This window comes from Rhododendron vialii, chromosome 11a (assembly GCF_030253575.1).
Source record: "Rhododendron vialii isolate Sample 1 chromosome 11a, ASM3025357v1".
Lineage (NCBI taxonomy): Eukaryota > Viridiplantae > Streptophyta > Magnoliopsida > Ericales > Ericaceae > Rhododendron > Rhododendron vialii.
In genome coordinates this window covers 32,610,650-32,636,439 of record NC_080567.1, presented here as the reverse complement: position 1 = coordinate 32,636,439, position 25,790 = coordinate 32,610,650, and the positions used below count along the sequence as shown (strand labels likewise).

The 25,790-nt window shown below is 38.7% G+C and overlaps 2 protein-coding genes and 1 non-coding gene across 5 annotated transcripts; all 3 read left to right on the top strand.

The window, feature by feature from the left end:
* Positions 1 to 620: 620 nt before the first annotated feature.
* LOC131307771 (methylmalonate-semialdehyde dehydrogenase [acylating], mitochondrial-like) lies at positions 621 to 14,991 on the top strand. Of its 3 annotated transcripts, none has more exons than XM_058334451.1 (20): positions 621 to 770; positions 1,683 to 2,255; positions 3,372 to 3,469; positions 3,666 to 3,737; positions 3,841 to 4,002; positions 4,082 to 4,160; positions 4,261 to 4,415; positions 4,772 to 4,835; positions 8,457 to 8,536; positions 8,929 to 8,994; positions 10,231 to 10,281; positions 10,402 to 10,553; positions 11,670 to 11,760; positions 11,859 to 11,939; positions 13,328 to 13,405; positions 13,513 to 13,548; positions 13,648 to 13,691; positions 13,794 to 13,872; positions 14,320 to 14,410; positions 14,534 to 14,991. In XM_058334451.1, the coding sequence occupies exons 2-20, from the start codon at positions 1,706 to 1,708 to the stop codon at positions 14,812 to 14,814; spliced, it is 2,310 nt and encodes a 769-aa protein (XP_058190434.1). In that variant the 5' UTR covers positions 621 to 770; positions 1,683 to 1,705; the 3' UTR covers positions 14,815 to 14,991. The 3 variants fall into 3 exon arrangements, with proteins under 3 accessions (XP_058190434.1, XP_058190435.1, XP_058190433.1); XM_058334452.1 differs by lacking the exon at positions 621 to 770 and adding an exon at positions 900 to 1,011; XM_058334450.1 differs by lacking the exon at positions 621 to 770 and adding an exon at positions 1,395 to 1,550.
* Positions 14,992 to 17,007: 2,016 nt separating this feature from the next.
* On the top strand, positions 17,008 to 25,466 carry LOC131308067 (methylmalonate-semialdehyde dehydrogenase [acylating], mitochondrial). Its single transcript, XM_058334880.1, has 19 exons — positions 17,008 to 17,202; positions 17,326 to 17,423; positions 18,310 to 18,381; positions 18,480 to 18,641; positions 18,722 to 18,800; positions 18,887 to 19,041; positions 19,432 to 19,495; positions 20,800 to 20,879; positions 21,408 to 21,473; positions 22,321 to 22,371; positions 22,461 to 22,612; positions 23,148 to 23,238; positions 23,361 to 23,441; positions 23,952 to 24,029; positions 24,166 to 24,201; positions 24,371 to 24,414; positions 24,497 to 24,575; positions 25,055 to 25,145; positions 25,269 to 25,466. Exons 1-19 carry the CDS (start codon positions 17,178 to 17,180, stop codon positions 25,379 to 25,381), a joined length of 1,617 nt encoding a protein of 538 aa, XP_058190863.1. The 5' UTR covers positions 17,008 to 17,177; the 3' UTR covers positions 25,382 to 25,466.
* Positions 21,082 to 21,188, top strand: LOC131309063 (small nucleolar RNA snoR100). Its single transcript, XR_009194737.1, has one exon. It is a non-coding gene; the product is annotated as a small nucleolar RNA snoR100 (small nucleolar RNA).
* Positions 25,467 to 25,790: the final 324 nt, after the last annotated feature.

Here is a 25,790-nt window from a genome sequence, read left to right as displayed (position 1 = left end):
AGTTGGGGTCGAATCTGGAGGTGATTTCCGATCGGGATGGAAGGGTTTGGATCGGCAAGGGATGGATGATCGAGAGATCGTGTGTGTGTGTGTGTGCGTGCGCGCGCGGCGGGGGGAGGGGGGGGGGGGTGTGGGGCGCTGGAGTGATTTGGGTTTCCGATCAAAACCCCTTGTTTCTACGTTTCTTCTCTGACTGTGAAAGACAGAGAGAGAGAGAGAGAGAGAGAGAGAATAGGGATGAAAAGGCATTGGGGGTGGGCCAGGCTGCCCGTTGGACTTTTTTTTTTTTAAATCTTAATTGAAGTGGATGAGAAGTAAAAAAAAAAAATTGGGACGGAAGTAAATTTTTTTTTTTTTGCGGAATTAATTTTTTTTTAAAGTCCTCAATTATTAGATACCAAAATTATTTTTCAACAGTACTTAAATTAGGGTTAAGAAAGTTGGAGAAAATTAAGAACGAGGGAAATTTAGTTAATTATCCATCCTTTTTTAATATCTCACCATTGAATAGGAGTGAGTTCCATTTTACATCCAACTAACTTTTAACCATTTTTTTCATCTAAAATAACTATTCATCCGGTTTCAAAATACATCCCCATTGGGATGCTCTTAGACGAGATTTTTACCGACCCGGAAGCCTGGTGCTTAGACCGGACCCACTGAAGAAACCCAGTTGCCTAGGGCTGAAAATACAGTTACAATCGTTCCAATGGCGAGTCGAGTTTCTGATCGGAAATACTAGAAGTTCAATTGCAGCTGTTTTGGCAAACGTATCTTCTTCTCCTCTCTCTCTCTCTCTCTCTCTCTCTCTCTCTCTCTCTAGCTTGTACGTGATGTATCCAAGTTTCCGTGTGATTTATACGTAGAGATTCTATCGATATCGAAATGTGTTTTCTCAGATTGTCCGTTTCTGTTGAAACATTGCAAAATATTTAGGTTAGGGTCGGTCAAATCATAGTCATGAAAATGGAGGTTCAGTGCAATTGGGGTTAACGTGATCAACAGTTCCAAGTATGGATTTATTCGAACTTTTTTCCCGTTTGATGTAATGCAGTATGGTTTGTGCTCAATTTAAAGAAGAAGACTTAAGCAACCGCGTTTTCGAACTCTATGTTGTGTTATTTCTCAATGCAAAAGCTGTACAACATAATATTGTATTATATCTGTTGTTTTGCATGTCGGCCTGCTATAAAAGTTGAACTTGCACGCCTACTTTGCTGCGCACATCTTCTTCACGGAGTCTGCTCCCAGAATTGCTTGAGCGACAACCTATCCTATATTAGTTTCGCTCATCCAAACCATCTTGCTTCTCAAACTTTTTAGTGCCAAAGACCGATGACTAGTTAACCGACTCCTTGTCAACGCGGCTTATGCGTCAGAGTTGCAATATTTTGGCTTGGCCCTTAATCACTTCAAATACTTCTACTTGCATGTTTTGGTGTTTGAGACTCATTGTCTCTCCGCCCTTGTGTCATGGTATTGGTGTGGTCAAGCTAAACAGAATTCGAGTAACTAGACAATGTGCACTCAGCAAAATTGGTGGGAATGGGGTATGACTGAGGGTTGACAAATCAGTGGCGAATGTTCAGTATAGTTGTATATTTGGTCCTTGGTGTACCAGAATTTCGAAAGTCAAGATTTCCAACTAACTTCCTTTTGTGTATCTTCCATCTTTAATGTAGGTTTGTCCTTTACATTAGGGTTGATGGAGATCCAAGATTACTCAGGGTTACCTGAAACCCCGCAGATGCTTCCACCTCCACCTGGAAGTTTTATAGATCGAGAAGAACTTATCCAACATGTAGGAGAGTTTGCCATATCACAAGGATATGTTGTAACTATAAAGCAGTCCAAGAAGGAAAGAGTTGTAATTCTTGGGTGTGACAGAGGAGGTGTTTATCGTAATAGACGAAAATCTGTGGATGAAGCATCTGGGGAACATATTCGCAAAAGAAAAACAGGTTCTCGGCTTACAAATTGTCCCTTTGAATGTGTGGGTAAAAAAGATGACGGTTTGTGGGTGCTCAGCATTAAAAACGGTTCACACAACCATGAACCGTTAACGGACATTTCGGAGCATCCTGCCGCTCGTCGTTTCACAGAGACGGAAGTGCTTCTTGTTAAAGAGATGACAGAAGCTGGTTTAAAACCACGTCAAATTCTCAAGAGACTGAGACAAAGCAATCCAGAGCTTTTATCGACGCCAAAACATGTTTACAATATCAAGGCTAAGCTGCGACAAGGAAATATTACAGGTCAAGGCCCCCTCAACTAACTTACAATTTGACCCTCTCTATCTGTCTCTTTGTCTTTCTCTCTGCATTTTCTTTTGTAAAGGTAACTTAGATGAGTTCGTTACACCGTTACATTACATCAGCCATGAATTTATTAACTACATCGCTACATCCTTACCTGTGTAACCAACTCATCAATTTTCACTGTTTGCTAAATGTGGAGTTTGCTAACATAGTCCACACAATGTAAATAAGTAGGACACACACTCTTGAGCACAGAGAAGGAGTTGATTGCGGAAGTAAAAATTGGACAATCCATTAATTAAGATGGATCCTGAGTCTTCTGACTCTATTTCATCATAAATTTGATCTTGACTGATATAACTGTCATGTGTGTGTTCACTTGTTCAGAGCTCCTTATGTTGCACAAGGTCAACTCCAACCTTTGCTTGGGCTGCTTGTTCAAAAATGAAAGAAGAAATAGAAAAAAAGATAGAAAATGCATCTCCTGTGGACTGGCTTAAGCATATCCTAGAAAAGCACCAAGCTGAGAGTTTTGTAGACTTAAAAATTTTAGTTCACCCACAAGACGCCTTAGTCAAGTAATATGGACATAAAATAGCTTGAGCATGCATTTGCTTAATCTAGGAGATGTTTAGCATAGGTTTGCGTAACATCAAAATCTGATTATGGCTTGGGCTCATAAATCAGCACCCTTTCTCCATAAGAAAGAGGGTGTGTGATCTGCATCGTCCATTAATTGGTTTGGTAGTCTTTTTTGTCACTCGGAATACTTTTTGCCCTTATATGTGGGTAACATCAGCAAGAATGTAATCCAAGTATCTTTATCAGGGAATGCGGCCTAAGCTGATGGGGCATTTGCTTGCCTTTATTACAAGTAGGATAGTAGTAGTCTTTTATTTAAGTGCAGTGAGCTAAAATAGATTCTAATGGTTCTGCTAAAGGTCGAAGAAGTCTCTGGATATTTGCAGTTTTCCTTCAAGAGGGTTAAATTTTTTAAAGCTTGAGAAGCTGTCCTTTTTGTACTTTTCTCTCGATAACCTAGAGTGCCCATCATAAATTTGTCATTGCATCACTTGCTTGTTTTCTCAATAGATTGGCATTTTTGTGTTTCAGTGAAGAGATTCAAGACATTGAGACCTCAGACATCTGCTGTGGGAAACTTACATCTGCCATCAACTAGCGAGCCATCTTGGAGGCAGCGCTACCCTCCGGTAAGCGAAGATGTGACTTAGATGAACTCAGATTAATGCCTTTTCTTTAGCAGTGAGGGGTGTTACATGTATTACCCAATCAGAAGTAGATAGTGTATTGGTTTTTTTTTTCCTTATCTACTCCCCCCTTCTCCATGTTAGCGGTATCTCTGAAAGTTATACTAGACTCGAACTCATTATATACTATATCTACCAGAGGGTCCCCAATCTCATTGGTGGTAGATTTGTTGATTCTCAATCATCAGCCTCTGTTGATGTAATAAACCCTGTAAGTGCAGAAAATGTCCATGAATTTTTTTTCTGTTTTCTTCCTTTCTTTCTCAGGATTAAGTTAATAACGGGTAGAATGAATATTCTTTGATCATCAATAGGCAACACAGCAAGTTGTCTCTCAAGTTCCTTTTACCACCACTGAAGAATTTAAAGCTGCAATATTTGCAGCAAAAAGGGCTTTTCCATCATGGCGAAACACACTGGTTACCACTCGCCAACGTATCATGTTCAAGCTTCAAGAACTTATCCGAAGAGACATTGTAAGTGCATTGGGACGTCAGTGATCTACATCGTATCAAACTTGCCATGTTCCTTTATAGTGATTGTGATTAATTGCAGGACAAGCTCGCGTTTAATATTACTTCTGAGCAGGGTAAAACATTGAAGGATGCATATAGTGAAGTGCTTCGTGGCCTAGGTTGGTGTTTTTACTGTCCCCCCGTCTTCAAAGAAATCTTGGGTATTTGAGCTTGTTTGGTTGTGTTTGAGTTCTTTACCAAATTTCCTTTATATTGCAGAGGTGTTGGAGCATGCTTGTGGAATGGCAGGTTTACAAGTGGGGGAGTTTGCCTCAAATATACCAAATGGAATTGATACGTACAGCATAAGAGAGCCACTTGGTGTTTGTGCTGGTATTTGTTCTTTCAACTTTCCAGCGATGATCCCATTATGGGTAAGCCTGCTGTGTTTTTCTTTTTTCAGTTCTTTTGACTTCTACTCATCAAAAAAAAAAGTTATTTTGAGTTTCTCTCTCATCTTTTCCCTCCATGTTCTATTTGGAGATTGCTCCTTTTGGCTGGCAGAAAATATATAATACCGTTCCTCCTTTTGCCATGAAGTCGCAAAAAGATGTCACAAAATCTGTTTTACAAATAATGAGACATATTTATGAGCAATCTGTGTTATCTTTGGGTTTTGTAGTTTGGTTTCATAAAAGATGGGTCCTCGGTGTTTTGGGATGCTTTGTAGACCTCATCACCATCACTTTTCAAAACAAAATTGATTTCTCATTTTATCTCTCTTTTGCAGATGTTTCCCTTTGCAGTTGCATGTGGTAATACCTTTATTCTAAAGCCTTCTGAGAAAGCTCCAGGTTATTGTTCTCTTTCTATTCTTGTTGTTCACGAATTCTTGGAGCATTCCCACCTAGTATGATGTTTGAAACCTATTTGGTTTTGCCTTATATTTTTCTTTTCTCTTTGAAACGGTTTCCTGTATTTGACACAATTATAAACTTCGACAATATATGCATTCATCTTCTTTTGAACGGTACTTTAGTATGTAGGGGTGTATGAAGCTCTAAAGCATGAAAGTTTTATGGCCAAATCTTAGTACTGACTGAGTTTTTTATCACCCCTTTCCTCTCTCTAAGTAGCATAGACAAGTGATATGACATCAACATGGGCAGAAGGTTCAAAAAAAGCAAGATACGACATGCCGAAGACACGTATATTTAAGTAAGAGAAAATTGAAATGGATTAATTTAAATTAAAAGTAACGTTATATTTCAAGAACTATATGACGATTGCAGAATTCCATATAACTAATGATGTAAACCATTCATAATTTGTTAAATAATACCATGAATGCATACATCATCACTAACAGAAATCATCTAACAGATGGAGAAATGATTATTTATAAACTTGCCAAGCTGCGAGAAAGGAAAGCTAGAGATGTTTCTCAAGTTAAGTGTATAAAAGGTATTGATTAAGTGGTGTTGGTGAAAGACGAGGCGATCGGGGATAGATGGAAGTCGTATTTCAAGAAGTTGTTAAACAAGAAACATGAAGGAGGCTTTGGTGGGGAGGAAGTGTATGTACTAGGCGAGAACATAGAATATGAGTTTTATCGGAGAATACAAAAGTTTGAAGTGGTTAAAGCTTTGAAAAGGATGAAACCGGGTAAGGCCCTAAGACCAGATGATATCCCTGTTGGAGTGTGGAAAAGTCTAGGTGACCTGGGGGTGACTTGGTTGACGAAATTGTTCAACAAGATTATTATGACTCGGAAGATGCCCGACGAATGGAGAAGGAGCACCTTAGTACCTATCTATAAGAATAAAGGGGCTATTCAAAGCTGCAACAACTATAGATGTATTAAATTGATGAGTCATACCATGAAGTTATGGGAAAGAGTTATTGAGCATCGTTTGAGGATGGTGACTACGGTATCAGAGAAACAGTTTGGGTTCATGCCTGGAAGATCAATCATAGAAGCTATCTACCTGTTAAAGAGATTGGTAGAAAAAACACATAGCAAAGAAGAAGGATCTCCGTATGGTTTTCATAGACTTAGAAAATGCTTATGATAGGGTGCCTAAAGATATCATATGGTGGGTTTTGGAGAGAAAGGGAGTGACCAAAGGGTATATCGAGGTGATTAGAGACATGTATGAAGGTGCCGTCACTACCATTAGATCACTAGTAGGGGAAACGAGTGAATTTCCAATCACTGTATGATTGCATCAAGGGTTAGCCTTGAGCCCGTACCTCTTTGCCTTAGTTATGGATGAATTGACTAAATAATTTCAGGAGGATATCCCATAGTGTATGATGTTTGCAGATGACATTGTCCTCGTAGATGAAACCGCTAGAGGCGTTAATATGAAACTAGAAATTTGGAGGGAAGTATTAGACTTAAAGGGTTTTCGGATAAGTAGGAGTAAAATTGAGTATATAGTGTGCAAGTTTAGTGGTACCAGCAGTGCGTATGAAGAAAGAGTGATGATCCAAGACCAGGAGATACCAAAGAGTGATCATTTTAGGTACTTAGGCTCAATTATTAGTAGAGATGGATAGATTGGCGATTATGTGACCCATAGGATCCAAGTGGGGTGGCTTAAGTGGAGGAGCGCTACTGGTGTACTATGTGACAAGAGGGTACCCACAAAATTGAAGGAAAAATTCTATGGAGTTGTCATCAGACCAACGATACTTTACAGGACAGAATGTTGGCCTATTAAGAAACAACAGTTGAGCAAGATGAGTGTAACAGAAATGAGAATGTTGAAGTGGATGTGTGATAAGACTAGACGAGACAGGATTAGAAATGAAATGGTTCATGAGATGGTAGGTGTAGCACCTATAAATGAGAAGTTGAGGGAAAATAGGCTAAGGTGGTTTGGGCATGATTACCGTAAACCAGGAGATGCAATAGTTAAGAGAGCGGATAGGATAGCTTTGGATAGCGATGCTACGGGGAGGGGTAGACCTAAATTAACATTAAATTTGTTGTGTGCAAAGATATGAGTATAATGGGTTTGTGTGAACAAGTGGCCCTTGACAGAGCTCAATGGAGGAAAATGATTCATGTAGCCAACCCTAAGTGATTGGGACATAAGGCTCGGTTTGGTTTGGTTTGGTTAGTCTAAAAGCTGGGGGATGAACAACGAGGGACTATTGATGCTTGTCATGACTGACATGACATGCCCGTGCTTCTTAGCCTTATCTTTTCTCCGCAATTAGATATTTTGTAGGTTGTCTTGGGGATTCTTATGAAGAGGTATATGATATACATTAGTTTACTTTAATTTGGTATGAGGTGTTATGATATGAATCTAGGGGATTGTGCTGAGTAATTTCGTGAAGTTTAGACTGAAGAAATTATTGCAATCAGAAGTTTTTGGCCTGTGTTTACTGAGATATCTTTCACTTTCTTAGCCTTTCAATATCTAAATGAATCATCTGTACTCCCAATTTGTAGCGTTGGATAGGAATTTCCTTTCTGCTTCTTGAGCTTTGTGGGTGTGACTCCACCTACATGGATCAAGGGCGTTGAGAATTGTGATGGTTGTTCTCTCTAGCAAAATGTTCTGATATTTGTGCATATTACTGTTGGCATTTATGTGAGAATGCTGGAATGGAATTAATATTCTAGGTTCTCAGTTGTATTTGTCATCTGTGGCAAGTCAAAAGCGAGGAATACCTGTTAATTGTAATAGCCATATTCCATTGTGTTGTGGCCTTGGTAATTAGCTCGACCAAATAGAATTATGGATTGTTCATTCTGTTCCCTCATAGTTTGATGTCTGCAACTAAATAGGAAAAATGATAGGGTCAGATATTAGTGGATGAGTACTGCTATGGGTACCGACGGTACCCATAGGGAAAATGCACCGACGGCCACCGGACGGCCGTCTCCGGTCACCGGACGGCCGATCCGAGCCGTCCAAAAATTTTAAAAAATAAAACCGAGTGGCCTCACGCGAGAATCAATGGCATCCGAGGTGTGTAGGGTACTTGATCCGAGCACCCATTTTTCGTGTATATTTGTATATACGTGTATATACACGAAAAAGGGGTACTCGGATCAAGTACCCTACACACCTCGGATGCCATTGATTCTCGCGTAAGGCCACTCGGTTTTATTTTTTAAAATTTTTGGACGGCTCGGATCGGCCGTCCGGTGACCGGAGACGGCCGTCCGGTGGCCGTCGGTGCATTTTCCCTATGGGTACCGTCGGTACCAATAGGATTTCTGTTAGTGGATAGGTATCCCCTAAAAGTTTGTGAATGTTTTTGTCTATTGCCTTGAAAATCCTTATTATTTGATTTTGCTATCAATCTGCCCTCATTATACTAATATGCTGGTTCATGGTTCTTTTGCATTTTCTTTGTGATCTACATATCTTTTGAAATGTGTATATGTGTTTATGTACCTTGTTGTTTATGATGGCGCATTGATAAGATAGTTTATTTCTCTTGTTGTTCAGGACCTTGTATTATACTTGCAGAGCTAGCACTTGAGGCTGGTTTGCCCAATGGCGTCTTAAACATTGTTCATGGCACCAATGTAAGTTCTGAGTTTCTTGTGATAAGCATAAGTATGCTCCCTTGACTATAGAAACTTCACTCAAGGTTTGATATGCAATATTTCATTTCGAACATGTAACCACCCCCCAGGCACGTGCACGCACATAAAATGATTAAAAAAAAAAAGAAGGAAAGAAAGAAAGAGCCAATCTATTTGAAATGTTTCCAGCCCTTTATCTTGGGAGCTGGGAAGGATGGATATGAAGTACATTAGTGGTATTAAGGTGGCAACTGCTTCTATTTTACTAAATTGTGTATGCTCTACGCACAATCTGCGCTGCTTTCACCTGAATTTTGTTTTCCCTATTGCACTTGTATCGTGATATGCAGATGTCTCATTTTTCATTTGTTTTCTTTTTCAATTTTTGGCAGGAGATCATGAATGCCATCTGTGATGAGGACGATATTAAAGCTATATCATTTGCTGATTCAGATAAAGTAAACATTTTTCCCCCTTAGTTTCACTTCTTGTTTAGTTGCTTTAGGTGGGACCTTAACTTTGGTCCCAACGTAGGTGTGGTGGGTCCCCCACAGATAGTAGTGTGGTGTGACAGAGTAATACTCCCTGGCGGAGGTGACGAGGTATCATATTTGCACTTCCATTTTTTGTATCAAAGAAAAAAGATGTAATTTTAGTGAGCACGCAAAAGTTGAAGCACTTGCAACGATTTGGGTGTTGTGCAATATAGAGACAGCCACAGGGATTGTTTGGTATGGAGGGCATGGTGGTGCCACAGCTATGGGTTAACGAATTGGAAATTAAAGCAAAGTGATGAGTTTGAAAAACCTGAAGCAGTTACCCATGCAGGATGTTGAGCAGATGAAGTATGGATTTATGTGATGAAGTAGCTGGAAATTTTTGGATGAAGAGCAGAATGCTACTTAATTCATGAAGAGTTTGAAACTTTTCCAGAATGGAAGACTCAGCTCTGTTGTGGCATAGGAGATTCGTATGCCCTTTACCATCCTATCCTTCATTTTGTATGGAGTGTAGAAAGTGATCTTGACAGAACAGTATTTTGGTTATTTCAACCTTCTCAACATGTGACCCCCTACTAAGAAGCTGTTTGTTTAAGTGGCTAGATAACAGGATGTTGCCTTCTGCTACCAATAATCCAGAGACTTAATCGGTGGGATTAGCTGGCATCTTCAAATGTTTTTCCTAGTACGTACTACAAAATAGGTGGTCCTGTGGTGTTCATCAAGTGATGATTGAAACCTTTCATGACCATGTCCGGGTTCATGCCGATATGGGAAACGGATAAATGATGACCAGTTTAGTGCTTCGTCCAGTTTTTATAAGAAAAGTTCAGTATGGTTTTTGGTGCATCTATCATGCGCAGTACTACTCTTCATGTTGTACAGTCTATTTTGGTTTAACTACTTTGAATTGTTACATCCAGACTAGATTTTAGCGTAGCTGCTGTCTTTAATTTGTTTTCCTAAATATTGAACTCTAATCTTTGGTATCAATTGATGTATTATTCTTTTCCATGGCAAGCTTCTTTGGGGATCTTTTTTCTTCTTACTCACTGGTTGTGATGTTCTCATTGTGCATGCCACATTTTTTAAGTTTCTCCTGGGGAACTTACCTATAAAGTACTGATATTTTCTGGAAGTCGGGAAATTAAATTAATGTCAATAGTCTCCTTGTTTCTTGTCTTTTTTTTCAAGGCCAGCAGGTATTTATACACTAGAGCATCAGCTAATGGGAAACGTATTCAGGTAGTAGCAGGTCATCTTGCTCGACATTCATATATCTTTTGACTTATGAGCAAATGTTTTGAGCTTCCGTACCACAATATTTAAAGTGGTCATGATTCAGTTGCTGACTGTTCTCTTCAGTCTAATTCGGGAGCCAAAAGTTCTGCGATTGTCATGCCAGATGCAAACATGGACACTACCTTGAATGCATTATTTGCCGCTGGATTTGGTGCTGCAGGACAGAGGTGCATGGCAATCAACACAGTACTTTTTGTCGGAGGCTCAAATTCATGGTATTCTGCCCCCACTCCCAGCACACACACTTATTCATTTCACGATGGGCTTAGTGCAATCCTTCCTCTGAATAGATAAGTGATGGACATTTATTACATCTAGGAATTAACGGGGCAATTTCTAAAGCTGAAGTTCTTTTTCCTATTCTTTAGTTTCCTTTTCTTTTTAGCTGGATGGCATTTTCAGCTCTCAGTCCCACCTTTTTGTACAGCCAACTACTTGATGCTATTTTTGTATGTAGCATTTCATGCCCGAATTATTGTTGCGATTCTGGACATTAAGTTCAGAGTTTGTATATCAAAACAATTAGGAGAACCTAAACAATCTTGGTTTTGTTGAGATGGAAATCGTCCTTGTTTTGCATCCCCTAAAGTTAAGTGTAAAGCGCTACCTTTGGACCCTTCATTTTGCAGCAAAATTTACCAGTATATGGGTAGTTGGCAGTAATATTTGGCATATATTGGAAAAATAGCATCATTTTTATACGTGAACCTGTAATTGCAGATATGAAGTCATACTAAAACTCGTATGTGCCTGTGTCTGTCACACACACACAGAGTACTATTCTCCTTGAGTGAGGGCTTAGGACATGACCTCCTTTGCTTTCAATTTTCTCTGTGTAGTGTATTTTGTACCTGACTGACATAAATGGAAGGCCCTAGGCCCCTAACATGTTCCATGAAGAGTTATGCAGAACCGTCAGGCATGTGGTTTAATGTCAGAATTCGATAAACATCTAATGTGTCATTTTTCTATAGGCTATACTTGAGGCTAGAGCTAGAGTCTAGACCCTGCCATAAAGCTTTGTAGAGTGCATGTTGTGATGTGCAACTAGGTGTCAGGACTGAGGACCATTAGGAATGAAATGCTTTGTGTAATTGTTAAGGCTTTGGTTGCCAAGTGTTTCCAATACAGTTTTGGGTGTTAAGAGTTGTAAAACGAAATTGACTCCAGCCGGCGCAAGTTAACTTCTTGTGGTAACATATTTCCTTTTTTTGATGTATCTTGTCTTCTGAATAAAAATCCTGATAAGAATCATGAGAGTACATGATTTTAAGTTTCATGCTGGAAATGAGATGCATCGGAATTAACCAAAGCTATTGTTTTCTTTTCAGGGAAGATAAACTTGTAGAGCGTGCTAAATCACTTAAGATTAATGCAGGAACTGAACCAGATGCAGACCTTGGTCCGATGATCAGTAAACAGGTTGATACATAATTTGAACGTTTTAATATACACGCTTTATCAACTGTGAATAGATGATTAGATACTTAGATCCCATGGGGTTTCTTCCGTATTCACAGGCAAAGGAGCATATATGCAGATTGATTCAGAATGGTATTGATAATGGTGCCACGCTAGCACTTGATGGAAGAAACATTGTGGTATCTGCTTGTATCTTTTGTACTTTGTTATCTTTACCAATATAATTGCAGCAGGTGTCGCATACGAAGCGTTATGCCTTTCTTGTGGAGGAATCCACCCTGGCATTTATTCAAATTTGTCGAGTCATGTTTGAAGGATACATCAATGCTATCAATTTTGTGTGGTCACATCATCCACTGTCTCTTATTTCTTTCTATGTAAGCGTGATGGAGAGAGAGAGAGAGAGAGAGAGAGAGAGAGAGAGAGAGAGCGAGCGAGAGAGAGAGAGAGGAGGAGTGACCTCTAGAGCTGGAACTCGGAATGGCAACTGTCATCTGAGTCGCATACTCACATGAGGCAGATCACAGAAGCAAGAGTCTCTTGAGGAAAAGAGCAAGAGTGGATAAAGGGGCAGAAAAGTGTTAAGTGCTTGAGGTTGGGGTGATATAGAACTTCCAATGGGGCCAAAATGGTGAAATAAGTATGAAGATTTCTCCCCTGGGGTATCAACCCTTGTCTGTACGTGATTAGAAATGTGGTGGCTCCTACTCATTGTAGATGAGGTATATGGCGGTTAGGAGGAGGGCCCTGTCCTGGGCATTAGCTTTTTTGCACTGATGTGAATTATTTTGGGCTGAGGACAATCATCTGTCTTTTGAGGTTATAGATCCTTGACGAAAAGACTAGATTTCTGACTCATTTTGATATCTCTAGGCTTTCAGGAATCAGGAGCATCTATCCCTCTTGTGCTATTTTTGGATTTTGTTGACTCCTTTTGGTTCACGTGAGTGAGTATTTTACAGGGAAAATGGGTACGAATTCAAGATGGATATTCTCCTGGTTAGAGAAGCAAATGACAAACAAACAATAAATCTGTGGACCTAGAACTGGTCAAAGATGAACAAGGAATTGACCAGCTTGTATAATTGTACGGAGTGCGACTAGAAACGTGGATATATCTAAATTGAGAAGCTTTAGTCCTTAAATCACTTTTAATCTGATCAAGAAGGTTCTGTGTTATACGAAGGGCTCAAAGAATCCGGTTTCCTCTTCTGGTAGTTGTTGTTGACCATGGCAGCTAAGCAAGTTTCCTCACAGTACTATGAGAAAAATTTCAGCATAAGCTTACCATATTGGATATAAAGAAAACAGTAACGATACTCAGTGGAGTATTGATATTATGAAGATAAAAATCAACAATCACTGAGAGATCATAAACTAAGCATCCATTCTATTGAAATATTGACTCTGATCCAACTTTTAAAATTGCATGATGACTTACTGTATATTGGCTATTGTTGTGGTGTTATTTATTTTGAAAATTTTAAGTAGCTTGTTCTGCTTGGGCTTTCATCAGGGAATTACCAAGTATTCTAATTTAAGTAACGAACTTGATGATGCCAAATAGGTTCCAAGATACGAACTGGGCAACTTTGTTGGTCCCACAATATTATCTGACATCAGAGAAGACATGGAGTGTTACAAGGTACCTTATTTTGTGTTTCTAAAAATAAAAATGAACCTTGGATTTATGTGACATCCAGTGGAAGGACGGACTTGAGCCTTGACAACACATGATCTTCCTTTGCGCAGGAGCAAATTTTTGGCCCAGTGCTTCTTTGCATGGAGGTTGGTATATCATCGTTAAAATTCTCTCTATAATCAGGTGCTTGCTTATAATGGAAATTGAAATATGTAATTGTCCTCTTTCCCTTACCTTACCTTCAGGTTGATAGCTTAGATGATGCCTTAAACATTGTTAATAGAAACAAGTAAGTCACATTCTTATCTACTCGTAAACCTCTTAGTAAATGTTCTAACTTCTTGAAGATGTGAATTTTCTTTTTTGATGTGTACCTGATCTCCTTGGGCAGATGCGGCAATGGAGCTTCAATATTTACAGCATCCATTGCAGCTGCTAGGAAATTCCAGACTGAGATTGTAGCTGGGCAGGTAAGAAACAGTTTTTGTTACCATTTCATCTTATAATCGACGTCTAGAGTAACTGATTTAAGTTCCCATTTGTTTGTCTTGATTAGAGCATTAGGTTGCACTATATCCCCAAGGAGAACATTATATTCAACGTTCGTTTGGAACCTTTGCAGCTAGGACTAAATATCCGCCGAGAGCCATAACATATACACTCCCTCGGGGATTTGGTATTATGGAACCCCCTGCTCAATCCAAAATGATTGATTAATTTTGTCTTGTGGGATTACAGTAGTCTCGAGTTATGTTTGGCAACTTAGAGTTTTTGGACTAACCTGGTTGAGATTTGATGCACATCAAATTTAGATGAATCTAGACAGACGGTTCCACTGGAAAGTGAACAAGAGCTTTATGTTTCTATTAGATCGTTCACATGGCAGGAAACTCTAACTTGTACTGTGTTTGACTCAGGTCGGTATAAATGTTCCTGTTGCAGCCCCACTGCCGTTTTTCTCATTTACTGGCTCCAAGGCATCTTTTGCAGGAGATCTCAATTTCTCTGGTAAAATAAAGTAACTCAAAAAACATGCTATTAGCTTCTGTCCATTACACGAGCTGTCCACAAGAGGGAAGAACAAGGCAAATTTCCTGATTTCCGGTAAAATGATGGTGTTCTAAATTGCAGGCAAGGCTGGAGTTGAATTTTACACCCAGGTCAAAACAGTTACTCAACAATGGAAGGATTTTGATATTAGCAATGGCATGTGTCTGGAAAATGGTGGATTCCTAGAATTTCCAAATTCGTATGAACCACAACAGACACTGCCAACTTCGGATGGATCGGAACAGACATTGGCAAATTCGGATGGATCACAACAGTCATTGCCGACTTCAGACGGATCACAGCAGACATTTCCAAATTCCAATGGATCACAACAGATGCAAAATGCCCAGTTATCATCCTAATTTGGATTTTTTTTCTTTTCCTTATTTATGTAGTAATTTTTTTCCCCTGCAAGTGTAAATTGTGTAGCTTCTCTGAACAGTTCAACGGAATAAAGGTTTTCCTATATTAGTCCCTGTAATTTGCGATCGAGATAGTTACTTTTAAAAATAAAATTTGCAAGGATAGTTAGTATTGTCCGACCATGGTTGGTTTTAAGGGATTTTGTGAGAGAGAGAGAGAGAGAGAGAGAGAGAGAGATTCATGGTCTAAATCTAAACCAGCAGCAGCTACAGGTGGGATCATTCATGTCCAAACCAAATAAATCACGTAATTAAAAATGTTCTTCTGATTAAGCCTTTTCATTTCTATCTAATTGCGTATAGTTAGTATCGAACGGTAATATATCAAGAAACCACCGGTTTCAATTAGTGCCATAAATTCCGAAATTTAACAATTTATTGGTTTTGTGCAACAACCGAAGACTATTTTCCTAAAATCTAAGTTTCATCGATTGGACTCGATTTAGGCCACTGTAGTACATCTAATTGCAATTAATTAAGGAGTTTAGAGGTATCTAATTCGGTCCTTAAGTTTAAGCTAGGATTACTCGGACGAATTAACAGAAAAATAAATCGTATAAACTAGCAATAATGGGATTCAAACTCGAATTATCAGTAAAAGTTTTTCTCAAGGTCAATCCTAATCTTATTTTTTTTTCGTCAAGCGGTATACATTAGCGGGGGTTAATGGAGGTGTTAGGGTTAGCATGGGAGATCCAGAGGCTATCCATAGCCCTGGCTCCCAAAGGGTCTATTTTCTGTGAGGCTCGAACCTAAAACTTTCCATAATGGGAGGCAGTGATTTACTCCCTCTGTCCCTTTTTTAGAGTCCAGTATTCCATTTTGGGCTGTCCCTTAATAAGTGTCCATTTTGTAAAGTTAGTGGGTAAAAGTTGGTGCATTGTCTATTTTACCCCTAAAAGTAGATTTCTTTTTGAAAAGTAAGTGAGTAAAAGTGTAATGATGATGGGTAAGTAGGGAAAGTGGAGGAAAAAGTTGATGTGAAAGGTATAATGATGATGTCTTTTTAATAAGTTGGAATTACGAAACAGGACACTTAAAAAGGGACGGAGGGAGTACCAACTGCACAAAGCAGTCGTTGGTCAATCCTAATCTGATTAGGGATGTCAATCTCATGGCTTTCGTCATACGCACTTACTGATTGATCCTGTTAGAGAATTTCCTATATTTTATGCGGTAGCTTCCTTGTCTCTCACTTGAATACTCCCATAAAAATAAAAATAAAAAGTATTTATAGGGAAAAAAAACAACTAAAACAAAGCATGACGGCAAGTGAAGTGCAGTGTAGTTGGTGGCTTCATTTTACTCTTCTGAACATGGCCAGTGTTCGATTTCCGTAATCACTCGTCCCTCTTCCCAACTCCCTTAAGATAGAATGGATTAAGATTAACAAATGACAAAAAAAAAAAAAAAAAGAAGCACGATGTAAACGAAGAATAATATGACCAAACTAAAGTCAGGAAGAGTATTTTTTTTTTAAATGTCTAGACTCCTTATATTACCCAATCACATGCATTGTGTTGGTAAAACAAACATGGAGGATAAACTCACGCCATCTTTACGAATCCTACTCATTACGAATCTCAATTTATTTTTGTTGGATAAGTAAATCTCAATCTTATTTATACCTCATTACCAATCCTCTCGTAACTAATCATCAAACATGTATCAAACATGTACTTGGTTCAAATTTGTTTAGGAAAATGCTAAGAACACATTAATGTGTCACACCCCAAACATACCTCTCTCACATGCATGTGTGGGAATTTTACAACTGTATGAGAGAGGTGTGGTTGAGATGTGACAAATTAACGTGCTTCTAGCATCTCCCGTTTGTTTATTTGTTGAGTTGAATGACCGACCCTTTGTTCTGATACATTTTTAACTACATATTCATGTCCTCGGTACATAAAAATACTTATAATTTCTCTAAATTAATGGGTTTTTCGTTTATTGATTTATTGAGTTGAATGACCGACTTTTATTTTAATACTCTATCCATCTCTAAATAAATATTCCGCAAACTTAAGGATATATTTTTTTCCGTTAAAAAAATTCAAACTTATTTTCACCACTTGAAAGAATTTTCATAATGTGCAAATTTGGCAGTTTGCGCCATTGCGGTGTGCTAATTTGGCATTTTCCGATTCCCCTCACGCTTATCGTCAAAAATAATAAAAAAACAAAAACCAAAAAAAAGTTTATAAACCACTAAACCCAAAGCCAGTGAAGACAGTGACACAGGTCAGAGCAGTCTATTCATTCGCAGATCACTTCCTCCTTTGAAATCGGAACACAAAATCATGTTGCAGTTTTCTCTTCGACGAGGTACAGATTTCTGTAATCTAATCATTCGTGAGGCAATCGATTTAGTTTCAAATCCTTTTATTCAACTTTGATGCTTATCATATGCGTGTGTATATTGTTTGTGGGTGTGCCTGTGTGTAACAGCAAGGGCGCTGAGGTCGTTGAGTCCTCAAATCTTTGCTCTGAGCAATTCTTGTCTCTCCACCGCCGCCGAACCGTCCTGGAAACACCGCAGCCCTCCGGTAAGTTTTTTGTTTTTTAACTGCGGCGGCGAATAATTCTTCTCCGGTAGATCGTAAATTGGTTATGGAAAATAACGATGTACTCCCAACGTTCCAATTTGTTTGTCCACTTTTTAAATGTCCAAAAAAATTTACGTTTAGACAAACCGATTTTCCTTTTTACCCCTTTTCTTGGTATAAAAAGAAGCAACTTTTTAGAAAAGGCGAAGGGTAATTGTGAAAAGTTATAGTAGTATCTTTTTAGGTGTGGTCATTGTGTTCCCAAAAAAGTTAGATTTGGATTTCTAAGATTGGATAGCCAAATTGGGACGAAGAGGGTAATTGCATACTCACCAAGGTTGAATGAGCATATGATGATTTTTCGAATCAATTACTCCCTACTTGGCTGCCTAGAATTTCTAGAGTAGAAAAAGAAATTGGTAAAAAGCTATAAAGCTGTTCAATTTTGATGTGAAAGAATTGTATTAGGTTAGAAGGTTCGGTTAGTTTGATCAGTTGACGTGCGATTAACTTAAGATGTGAGGTAGTGTTTGGTTCACTAGAATGAGTTTGGAAAAGGAATGGAATGGTCATTCCTTGGCCTCGAAGTGGAATGGTCATTCTCCTAAATTGATGAATGATCAATTACAAAAGGTGTTTTTTAGCGAACTGAACGCAACATGAGTGTATTCGTTTGGGAAGACCAGTGCATTCCATCTTCACTCCGGTGAAGTAAACACTGCCTGAGACCTTCCACTCTTTTTCATATTTTCGGATGTTTATAGTTTATGATTTATGCCTCTGTGAATTTGGTTTCATTTGCCATGTTTGGTTTTGTGGTCATATGTTGCTATTTTTTGTTTTTAAGTTGCAATGGTCTAAGTGTCTCTATCTCTTGTGGTATCAGAGGGTTCCGAATCTTATTGGTGGCAGCTTCGTAGATTCACAATCTTCTGAATTCATCGACGTTATAAACCCAGTGAGTGACAAAACAGCTCAACCTTTTTCTTCTCAATATTTTATACACTCTCAGTTATTGGGATGTTTATCATCTAATGTGAAGGAATTTGATTTTAGGCAACACAAGATGTTGTTTCTCAAGTTCCTTTAACAACAAATGAAGAGTTTAAAGCTGCAGTATCTGCAGCTAAACAAGCATTTCCCTCTTGGCGAAACACACCAATCACTACACGTCAACGTATTATGTTTAAGCTGCAAGAGCTAATGCGGAGAGATACGGTAACTTCGTTGGCCCTTCCTCTTCTTTCGAGGAAATTAATACATGTTACTAATGAAATCGACAAACCTTCTTGTCCCAGGATAAGCTGGCCGCAAACATTACTCTGGAACAAGGGAAGACATTAAAGGATGCACAAGGCGATGTGTTCCGTGGGCTAGGTTCGTTGGCAAAATTTTGGTATGTTCAACTAGGATGATTTGGTGGTAAAGCTCAGACTCTTGAAATTCTTGGTTTACTCTCGTAGAGGTGGTGGAGCATGCTTGTGGAATGGCAACTTTGCAAATGGGGGAGTTTGTGCCCAGTGTGTCGAATGGAATTGATACCTACAGCCTCAGAGAGCCACTTGGCGTTTGTGCTGGGATTTGTCCCTTCAACTTCCCTGCGATGGTTCCATTGTGGGTAAGGGCCTCTATCTGTCTCGGTTCCATGTTATTTTTAGGCTATAGCCCTTTTTATTGCTCAGTGGGTAATTATTAGATTTATGTAGCGTCGTTTAACTTTGATTTTCGACAAGTGCAAATAAATTTTTTGAGAAAAAGGTGCAAATGCAGTGCCACTTGAAAATCAAAAGGAAAGAAAAGAAAACTAGAAATTTTGTATTCTTCCTTGCCACATGACTCCATTTTCTAGTAAAATCCCAAAAAACGGATGGAAAGATGTCTTTTGTCTATGTGCAACCAACTATACAAGAGGTTAAAAAACCAACGTCAAGCATACTGCTATATTGCACACACTTTTCCATTGATCGTTACAGTTGTTTGTATGAATTTTTGATTTGTGAATTTACAGATGTTTCCGGTTGCAGTTACATGTGGTAATACCTTCATTCTAAAGCCATCAGAAAAAGATCCCGGTAATGCTATTGCTGTGTACTGAACCGATTTATAATACCTTAGAGTATTGTTCCCTGGTCTTTCAGTGATGTGTTAGTTTCTAGAGCACAGGATTGTATTTATTTTTGCAAGAGGACCTTTATCTTGTATGTTTTTTTCACCAGCCCATAGGGGCATTATGTCTAAAGCTGCGTAAAGCACGACAGTATGAAGGAATGAGATGAAGTTGGAAAGGAGAGTTGCAAGATCTTGACTACTATTTGTGGTGGTTGATAGAAAATGTCAAGCCTCTGGTATTGCTGTTTGAGAAATTAAGCTCTTCGCTGATTTATAATTACGACATTCAGACACAAACCTGACATGATTGTAGATGCAAGGAATACGTCATATATGCAGTAGTTTCGCAGTGTGGTTTGGTCAATATTGAGTTCATAAACCTTGGAAGTTATTTCTGAAAGTGGTCTGTGCCTCTAGTCGGCTTTCATGCTGCCTTAAGAGTGTTTTTCTGTGTAGCGTTCTCTACCCATGCTTACTTTTTCTGTTGCCGTGTTGTCTGTATGAAACAAATTTGGTGTTTTCTTAAGACTAGTAGCATTCCTTCTGGCCGCACATGAAGGATGGAAAGGATAGAAGTCTTGAGCTATTTTTACACGGGCGAGGTAGACCATGGCACTGTTGCATGTTCCTATCATCTTAACAAGGTCCAGTGGAATAGCAACACCTATGATTCTACAAATAGTCTAGTTCTTCCTTCTTTTTTTTGGCTTGGTGAAAGTCAGCCTTGTTAGTTGTTGTTACTGAGGTTTGAACCCTTGTCAAATGGATGCGAGTACATGGTGCCTACCGCTCCACGTGCTCTACAAATAGTCTAGTTGGTCCCTTGTCTTGGACATTTAACTTTGGATATGTTTGCGCTAGATTGGTGAAATAACTCTATTTCTTAGGGAGACCTGCTGGCCGTCAGATTCTCATTGTTGTGAAAAATACTAGCAACTTGCCAACAAATCTCACTTGAGACATCAGAAAGGATAGTCAATTCACAGTTAGCTACAACTATCAAAAGACTATCAAAAGAAAGGTCTCTTGAAAGCCTCGGACTTTTCTCAATTTGTCCCCTTTCAATGGTATCAATTATGTGACTTTTTTATTCTTCGTTCTTAGGTATAGGGTTTTGGTCATGTATTCTTATTTCCTAATCTGCAATTTTTCATTCATGTCACTTGTCATAATTTTTGAACCATATGACTTGCAAACAGCATTATCGTTTTCATGAAAGCAAAGGGAATTGTTCTTGTTGTTTACCTTTCCTTGCTATTTTCTCTAGGTGCATCGATACTACTTGCAGAGCTGGCAAAGGAGGCTGGTTTACCTGATGGTGTTTTGAATATTGTTCATGGCACCAATGTATGCTCTTACTTCAATCATTGTTTACAAGCTTTCATTTGCTTTATTGATTCCATCACTATTGGACATCCACTTGTGGATAAATTGGGAATATTTGTCTTCTTATTAACTACTGCGCTATTGGAACTTGTAATGTTTTGCCAATTAGATGTCATGGATGTTTTTTGCATTGTTTGACCTTTTCTCCCCTTAAGCTCTATTTTAGTGAAGGAAGCATGGTAATGTGCACGGAAATTGAATTGGGTCTGTAGGCCTGCCCTCTTTGATGCCATTTGCTTTGATTTGGGGGTATGATTCCGCAGCAAAACAGGTTTAGGGGGGCTACTGTTTTAGTGGTATTTTAAGAGTTGCCACTTTGTGCATATTGCCAAAGGTTAGGTCTATCTTTGATCCTCCCTCGCCCATACCCCCAATGATTGGGGACTACATGTGTTCTGTTGTTGTAAGCTCCATTTTATATAAGCCAATGATTTTGATGATGCTAGACTAATTGGCTTTTAATTCCCTTTCTACTTTGATTTTGGACAGGACATTGTTAATGCTATTTGTGATGATGATGAAATAAAGGCTATTTCCTTTGTTGGTTCAAATACGGTAAGTATTACCTTCATATTCACTCCTACACCAGATTGTGTAAGATGGTTCTATTTCTTTTTTTTGTTTTACGATTGGGAGTTAGTCTGACCCTTAGGTAATTCTCTTGTGTCCGTTTAGGGTTTCAGTACAATTGTTGATGGTTGACTTTAATTTTCTTGTCAAGTTATGGATTGGCTGTTGTGGGTGTATAGCCCTTAAAGCTGGACACGCATGCAGCCCGTGCCTGAAACCAGAAGTTCCAAAATTTGCAGACTTTGTAGCTTTGTTGGGAAAGAGCAATATGCGGACATTAAACAAATCAGTCCTTAGTGGTGTTTGGGTGGGGAAGAAACTTGGTACATATGTCTCCTTGGCACTTTTCTGCAAATTGGATACACTTAGACTCGACCCCCACATTGGTGTACTGTCAGCTCACGCATGGCTCTTAGTTTCAATTGTTCCTTGAGCTAGTATTTAGAATTTGTACAATGATTCGGAATGAAACTAGTGAGTTAAGGTCATTTTCTCTTCATGGGTTTTTAAAGAGATGTGTCTCTTCGTTTACTGTACGTATTATAGTTGTGTTGACTCAGTGTGTAGGCTTTTCCATGAAAATCAATTTATTTAGCAGCTTCTCTTTCTTTACCTTACGTGCAATAGTGGTGTTTATCATTTTGGGTTTCAACTTTTAGGTGTGTATTTCGAATTTTCGATCATTGGGAAGTTACTTCTATCTAGTCATGATCAATTGACTCAGTTCAGCTGTGAATGTGTTGTGCCTTATCATATTCAGAACTTGTTGGACCTTAGGTTGTAGTACTTGTAAAATAATTAACTTCTAATTTCCGGTTGTCCCCCGTCTCAGGCTGGGATGCACATATACGCAAGAGCCTCAGCCAAAGGAAAACGTGTTCAGGTTAGCACCAATATCTGGTTAACGAAACTGCAGCTTCTCTCATAAGCAAATACGGCACTAATAGACTTGCTCAATCTCCTTGTACTCAGTCAAATATGGGAGCCAAGAATCATGGCATTGTCATGCCTGATGCAAACATGGATGCTACTTTAAATGCTTTAGTTGCAGCTGGTTTCGGTGCTGCAGGGCAAAGGTGCATGGCCCTCAGCACAGTGGTCTTTGTTGGCAGCTCAAAATCATGGTATCGTGTTCCATTCTACTTTTTTTTTTAAATAATTTTGCTAGATACAGTTTATCAATTTTTCCATCTACTTTCAGAAGTAATTATTGTCTTGAAAACGGGGACAACATACCTATATTAAGAAAACTAAAAATTATTAGGATATTCCTTTTTATCAAAGAAATCACGTGAAAGGATATGTTGTGAGTCAACACATGACTCTCCATGGTTCTAAAATCTGCTGCAATAAGTTTTAGAAAATGCTAGAAGAGTCTGGATGTTTGGAGAACATTGAAGAGAACTCTAGAATAGTGGAGATTTATTAAGATAATTTTTCTGGATGTTACAATAATACTTTTCAGTTTTATTAATATCAGGACCTTGTCTTCTCAACCTAAAGGATCTTGTCTTCTCAATAGAAAGTTCAATAGTGCGATAATATGAGATTGGAGCTGCGTAGTCTTGTTATTCATGCTACGTATTTTTGGAAGTGTATAAATTTTAAATTGCTGAATATTACATTATACTAACACAGTCTTGTGTTATAAACTTTTAGGGAAGATAAGCTAGTGGAGCGTGCTAAAGCACTTAAAGTAAGTGCTGGAACAGATCCCGGAGCAGACCTTGGTCCAGTGATTAGCAAACAGGTGCGTAAAGGGGCCCAAAACTTTACCAATAGGCCTGTGCGCCACTTGGGTTGGCAAAATAATGAGTATGGCAGTTTCCATACTTCTCACTTGCTACATATGTATCCCATTTGTTTTCACAGGCAAAGGAACGGATATGCAGATTGATTCAAAGTGGGGTTGACAATGGTGCCAAACTATTGCTTGATGGGAGAAATATCGTGGTGCGTGTTTATGTCTCTTATTTCGGCATTTTTACGTGTCACGTGATTCTGCACAAATTGCAAAGTTAGTTACTACCAAGGTTTCTGAAAGAAACATTGGTGTAACTATGATTGTGTAAAAGCCCAAAGGATGCTCTATATCGAATTTTAAATTTTGTTCCTTTTCCTTTCTTGTGTATGTGCTGTGTGCATTAAGGTGGGCCTTCTTAAAAAACTTCTCGGTCAATTTAAGCATTAATCTTGCGGAACTTGTAAACAAAATTCATAGGTCGACGTAGCTTGGCAAACAAGCTATGTAAACATTGACGTGGATGCAATCATTTCAAGGTAATAAATACTAATCGGTAACCAATATGTACAGTGTCTAAGACACGTGATATTCCGCACAAGAGGAAAATCTTGGTGGCTAAGTTTAGTTGTGTTGTATGAATTGTTGAATGTGTAGATGATATAGTCGGTTAACCCCAACTGGTCTAATCAGCATGATGTTTCCTCATGGATGAGAAATAGGTTCCAGGATATGAGCACGGGAACTTTATCGGTCCCACCATCTTGTCTAATGTTACAGCTGATATGGAGTGTTACAAGGTATCTTACATTCATAATCCCAAATATTTGCATCGTCTTCCGGATGAACCTTGGATAATCTTCAATTCCAAATGAGTTTGACAAGTAGATCCTACCATAAATTTCACTAGTTTCTATTTGGGCTTATTTGACACAGGAGGAAATCTTTGGCCCAGTTCTTCTTTGCTTGCAGGTTTGCCCATAATTCCACTTATGCTTCTCTTGAAATAATTAAGTTGTTCTCCATTCATCATGGAGTTAACTAACAGAATTTTTCGTGTTCCCTTCCTGCTTCTCTTGTAATTAAATTGTTTTTGCTGATCGTGGAGATTTATAATTTTCAATGTTCTCCTTGTGTACAGGCTGATAGCTTAGAAGAGGCCATAAACTTTGTCAACAGAAACAAGTATTTCCTTTAGCTCGACTCTATCTTTGCACCTCAATCTTCATTATCTAACTATTTTACTGTCATATCTATCATTTTGCAGATACGGAAATGGAGCTTCCATATTCACCACCTCTGGTGTAGTCGCAAGGAAATTTCAAACTGAGATTGAGGCCGGGCAGGTATTAAAGCACATTCTATCATTACCCTTCGTATAGTCTATAAGCAAATGAAAATACAAAACAGAGATCGAATCTTAAGAATGAAATTTGATACCTACATCCAAAAAAGGGTATGTAATTGGATATATGTCATTATGGGTCCCACCCTTGGCTCTACTTGTTGACAAAAATTTAGTTTCTATAAACAACTGGACTGTTGGGCCAGAGTGCCCCCATGGATTTGGTTCCACAATGTCATTCTCTACAACCGCTCTAAAAACAAACTTGCGGGTGCGATGTTGAATGTCATAAAAGACTTAATGGAAGCCCTTCCTAACACTAATTGGTTTTAGGAGAGATGGTGAAAAAGCGGTCCGACATGGACAATGTTGTTTCTTTTTGGTTTCCTAGATATGGTTTTACTGACAAGAAGTCCATTTTATGATTTGCATATTTGCATCCCTTGTCTAAACCACTAACATTGACTGGACATGAATTAGGTCGGCATCAATGTTCCTATTCCAGTTCCGTTGCCCTTTTTCTCATTTACTGGCTCCAAGGCATCTTTTGCGGGCGATCTCAATTTCTATGGTAATATATACAAACAGTTTACATAATATGCACATAAAGTTGCATTTGTGCTTGCACATGTGGTTAGTTATTTAAACTGTGTCAGATACCATATTTCTGAACTTGGGTTCCATAAATTTGCAGGCAAGGGTGGGGTTCATTTTTACACTCAGGTCAAGACTGTAACTCAACAATGGAAGGATTCACCTAGTGGCTCTGGAGTATCCCTGGCAATGCCTACTTCCCAAAAGTCATAATATGAATGGTGTTCTGGTTTCCTGTTTGGAACTTGTGTGTATTGTGGGAACCATTTTGATGAAATAATATGGCATTTCCATCTCACCATTGGTGTTCTCATCTTTATTTCTCTGCCTTTTTTTGTGTCTGGTTGTGTGAGGAAGCAAGTTTGCACAGAGGAGAGTTAAAAGAGTTAGCCCTAACCACGAGAAACCATCAAAACTTTTCTCTTTTTTCTCTCCTGAAGAGCTATTCTCTGAAATTCGCCGATTGAATCAAATTTACAGTACTCTATCCCACGAGGTAAAAAGCAAAATGAATGATCAACGAATTAGAAAAACACCCATTTATCATTATGCTCATATAGACATTAACCTACTCATAGAAATCATAAGCAAAAAACTCGTAATGACCTGTAGTGATGAGACT

What these genes read in the sequence shown, in the direction of transcription:
- LOC131307771 (XM_058334450.1), top strand. Translation starts at nt 1,520, where the DNA reads ATGTGCACTCAGCAAAATTGGTGGGAATGGG. An exon ending in GGAGGCAGCGCTACCCTCCG is followed by an intron (nt 3,470 to 3,665) that starts GTAAGCGAAGAT and finishes TATATCTACCAG; the next exon opens with AGGGTCCCCAATCTCATTGG. An exon ending in AACATTGTTAATAGAAACAA is followed by an intron (nt 13,692 to 13,793) that starts GTAAGTCACATT and finishes CTCCTTGGGCAG; the next exon opens with ATGCGGCAATGGAGCTTCAA.
- LOC131308067 (XM_058334880.1), top strand. Translation starts at nt 17,178, where the DNA reads ATGTTGCAGTTTTCTCTTCGACGAG. An exon ending in CCTTTGTTGGTTCAAATACG is followed by an intron (nt 21,474 to 22,320) that starts GTAAGTATTACC and finishes CCCCCGTCTCAG; the next exon opens with GCTGGGATGCACATATACGC. An exon ending in CCAAAGGAAAACGTGTTCAG is followed by an intron (nt 22,372 to 22,460) that starts GTTAGCACCAAT and finishes CCTTGTACTCAG; the next exon opens with TCAAATATGGGAGCCAAGAA.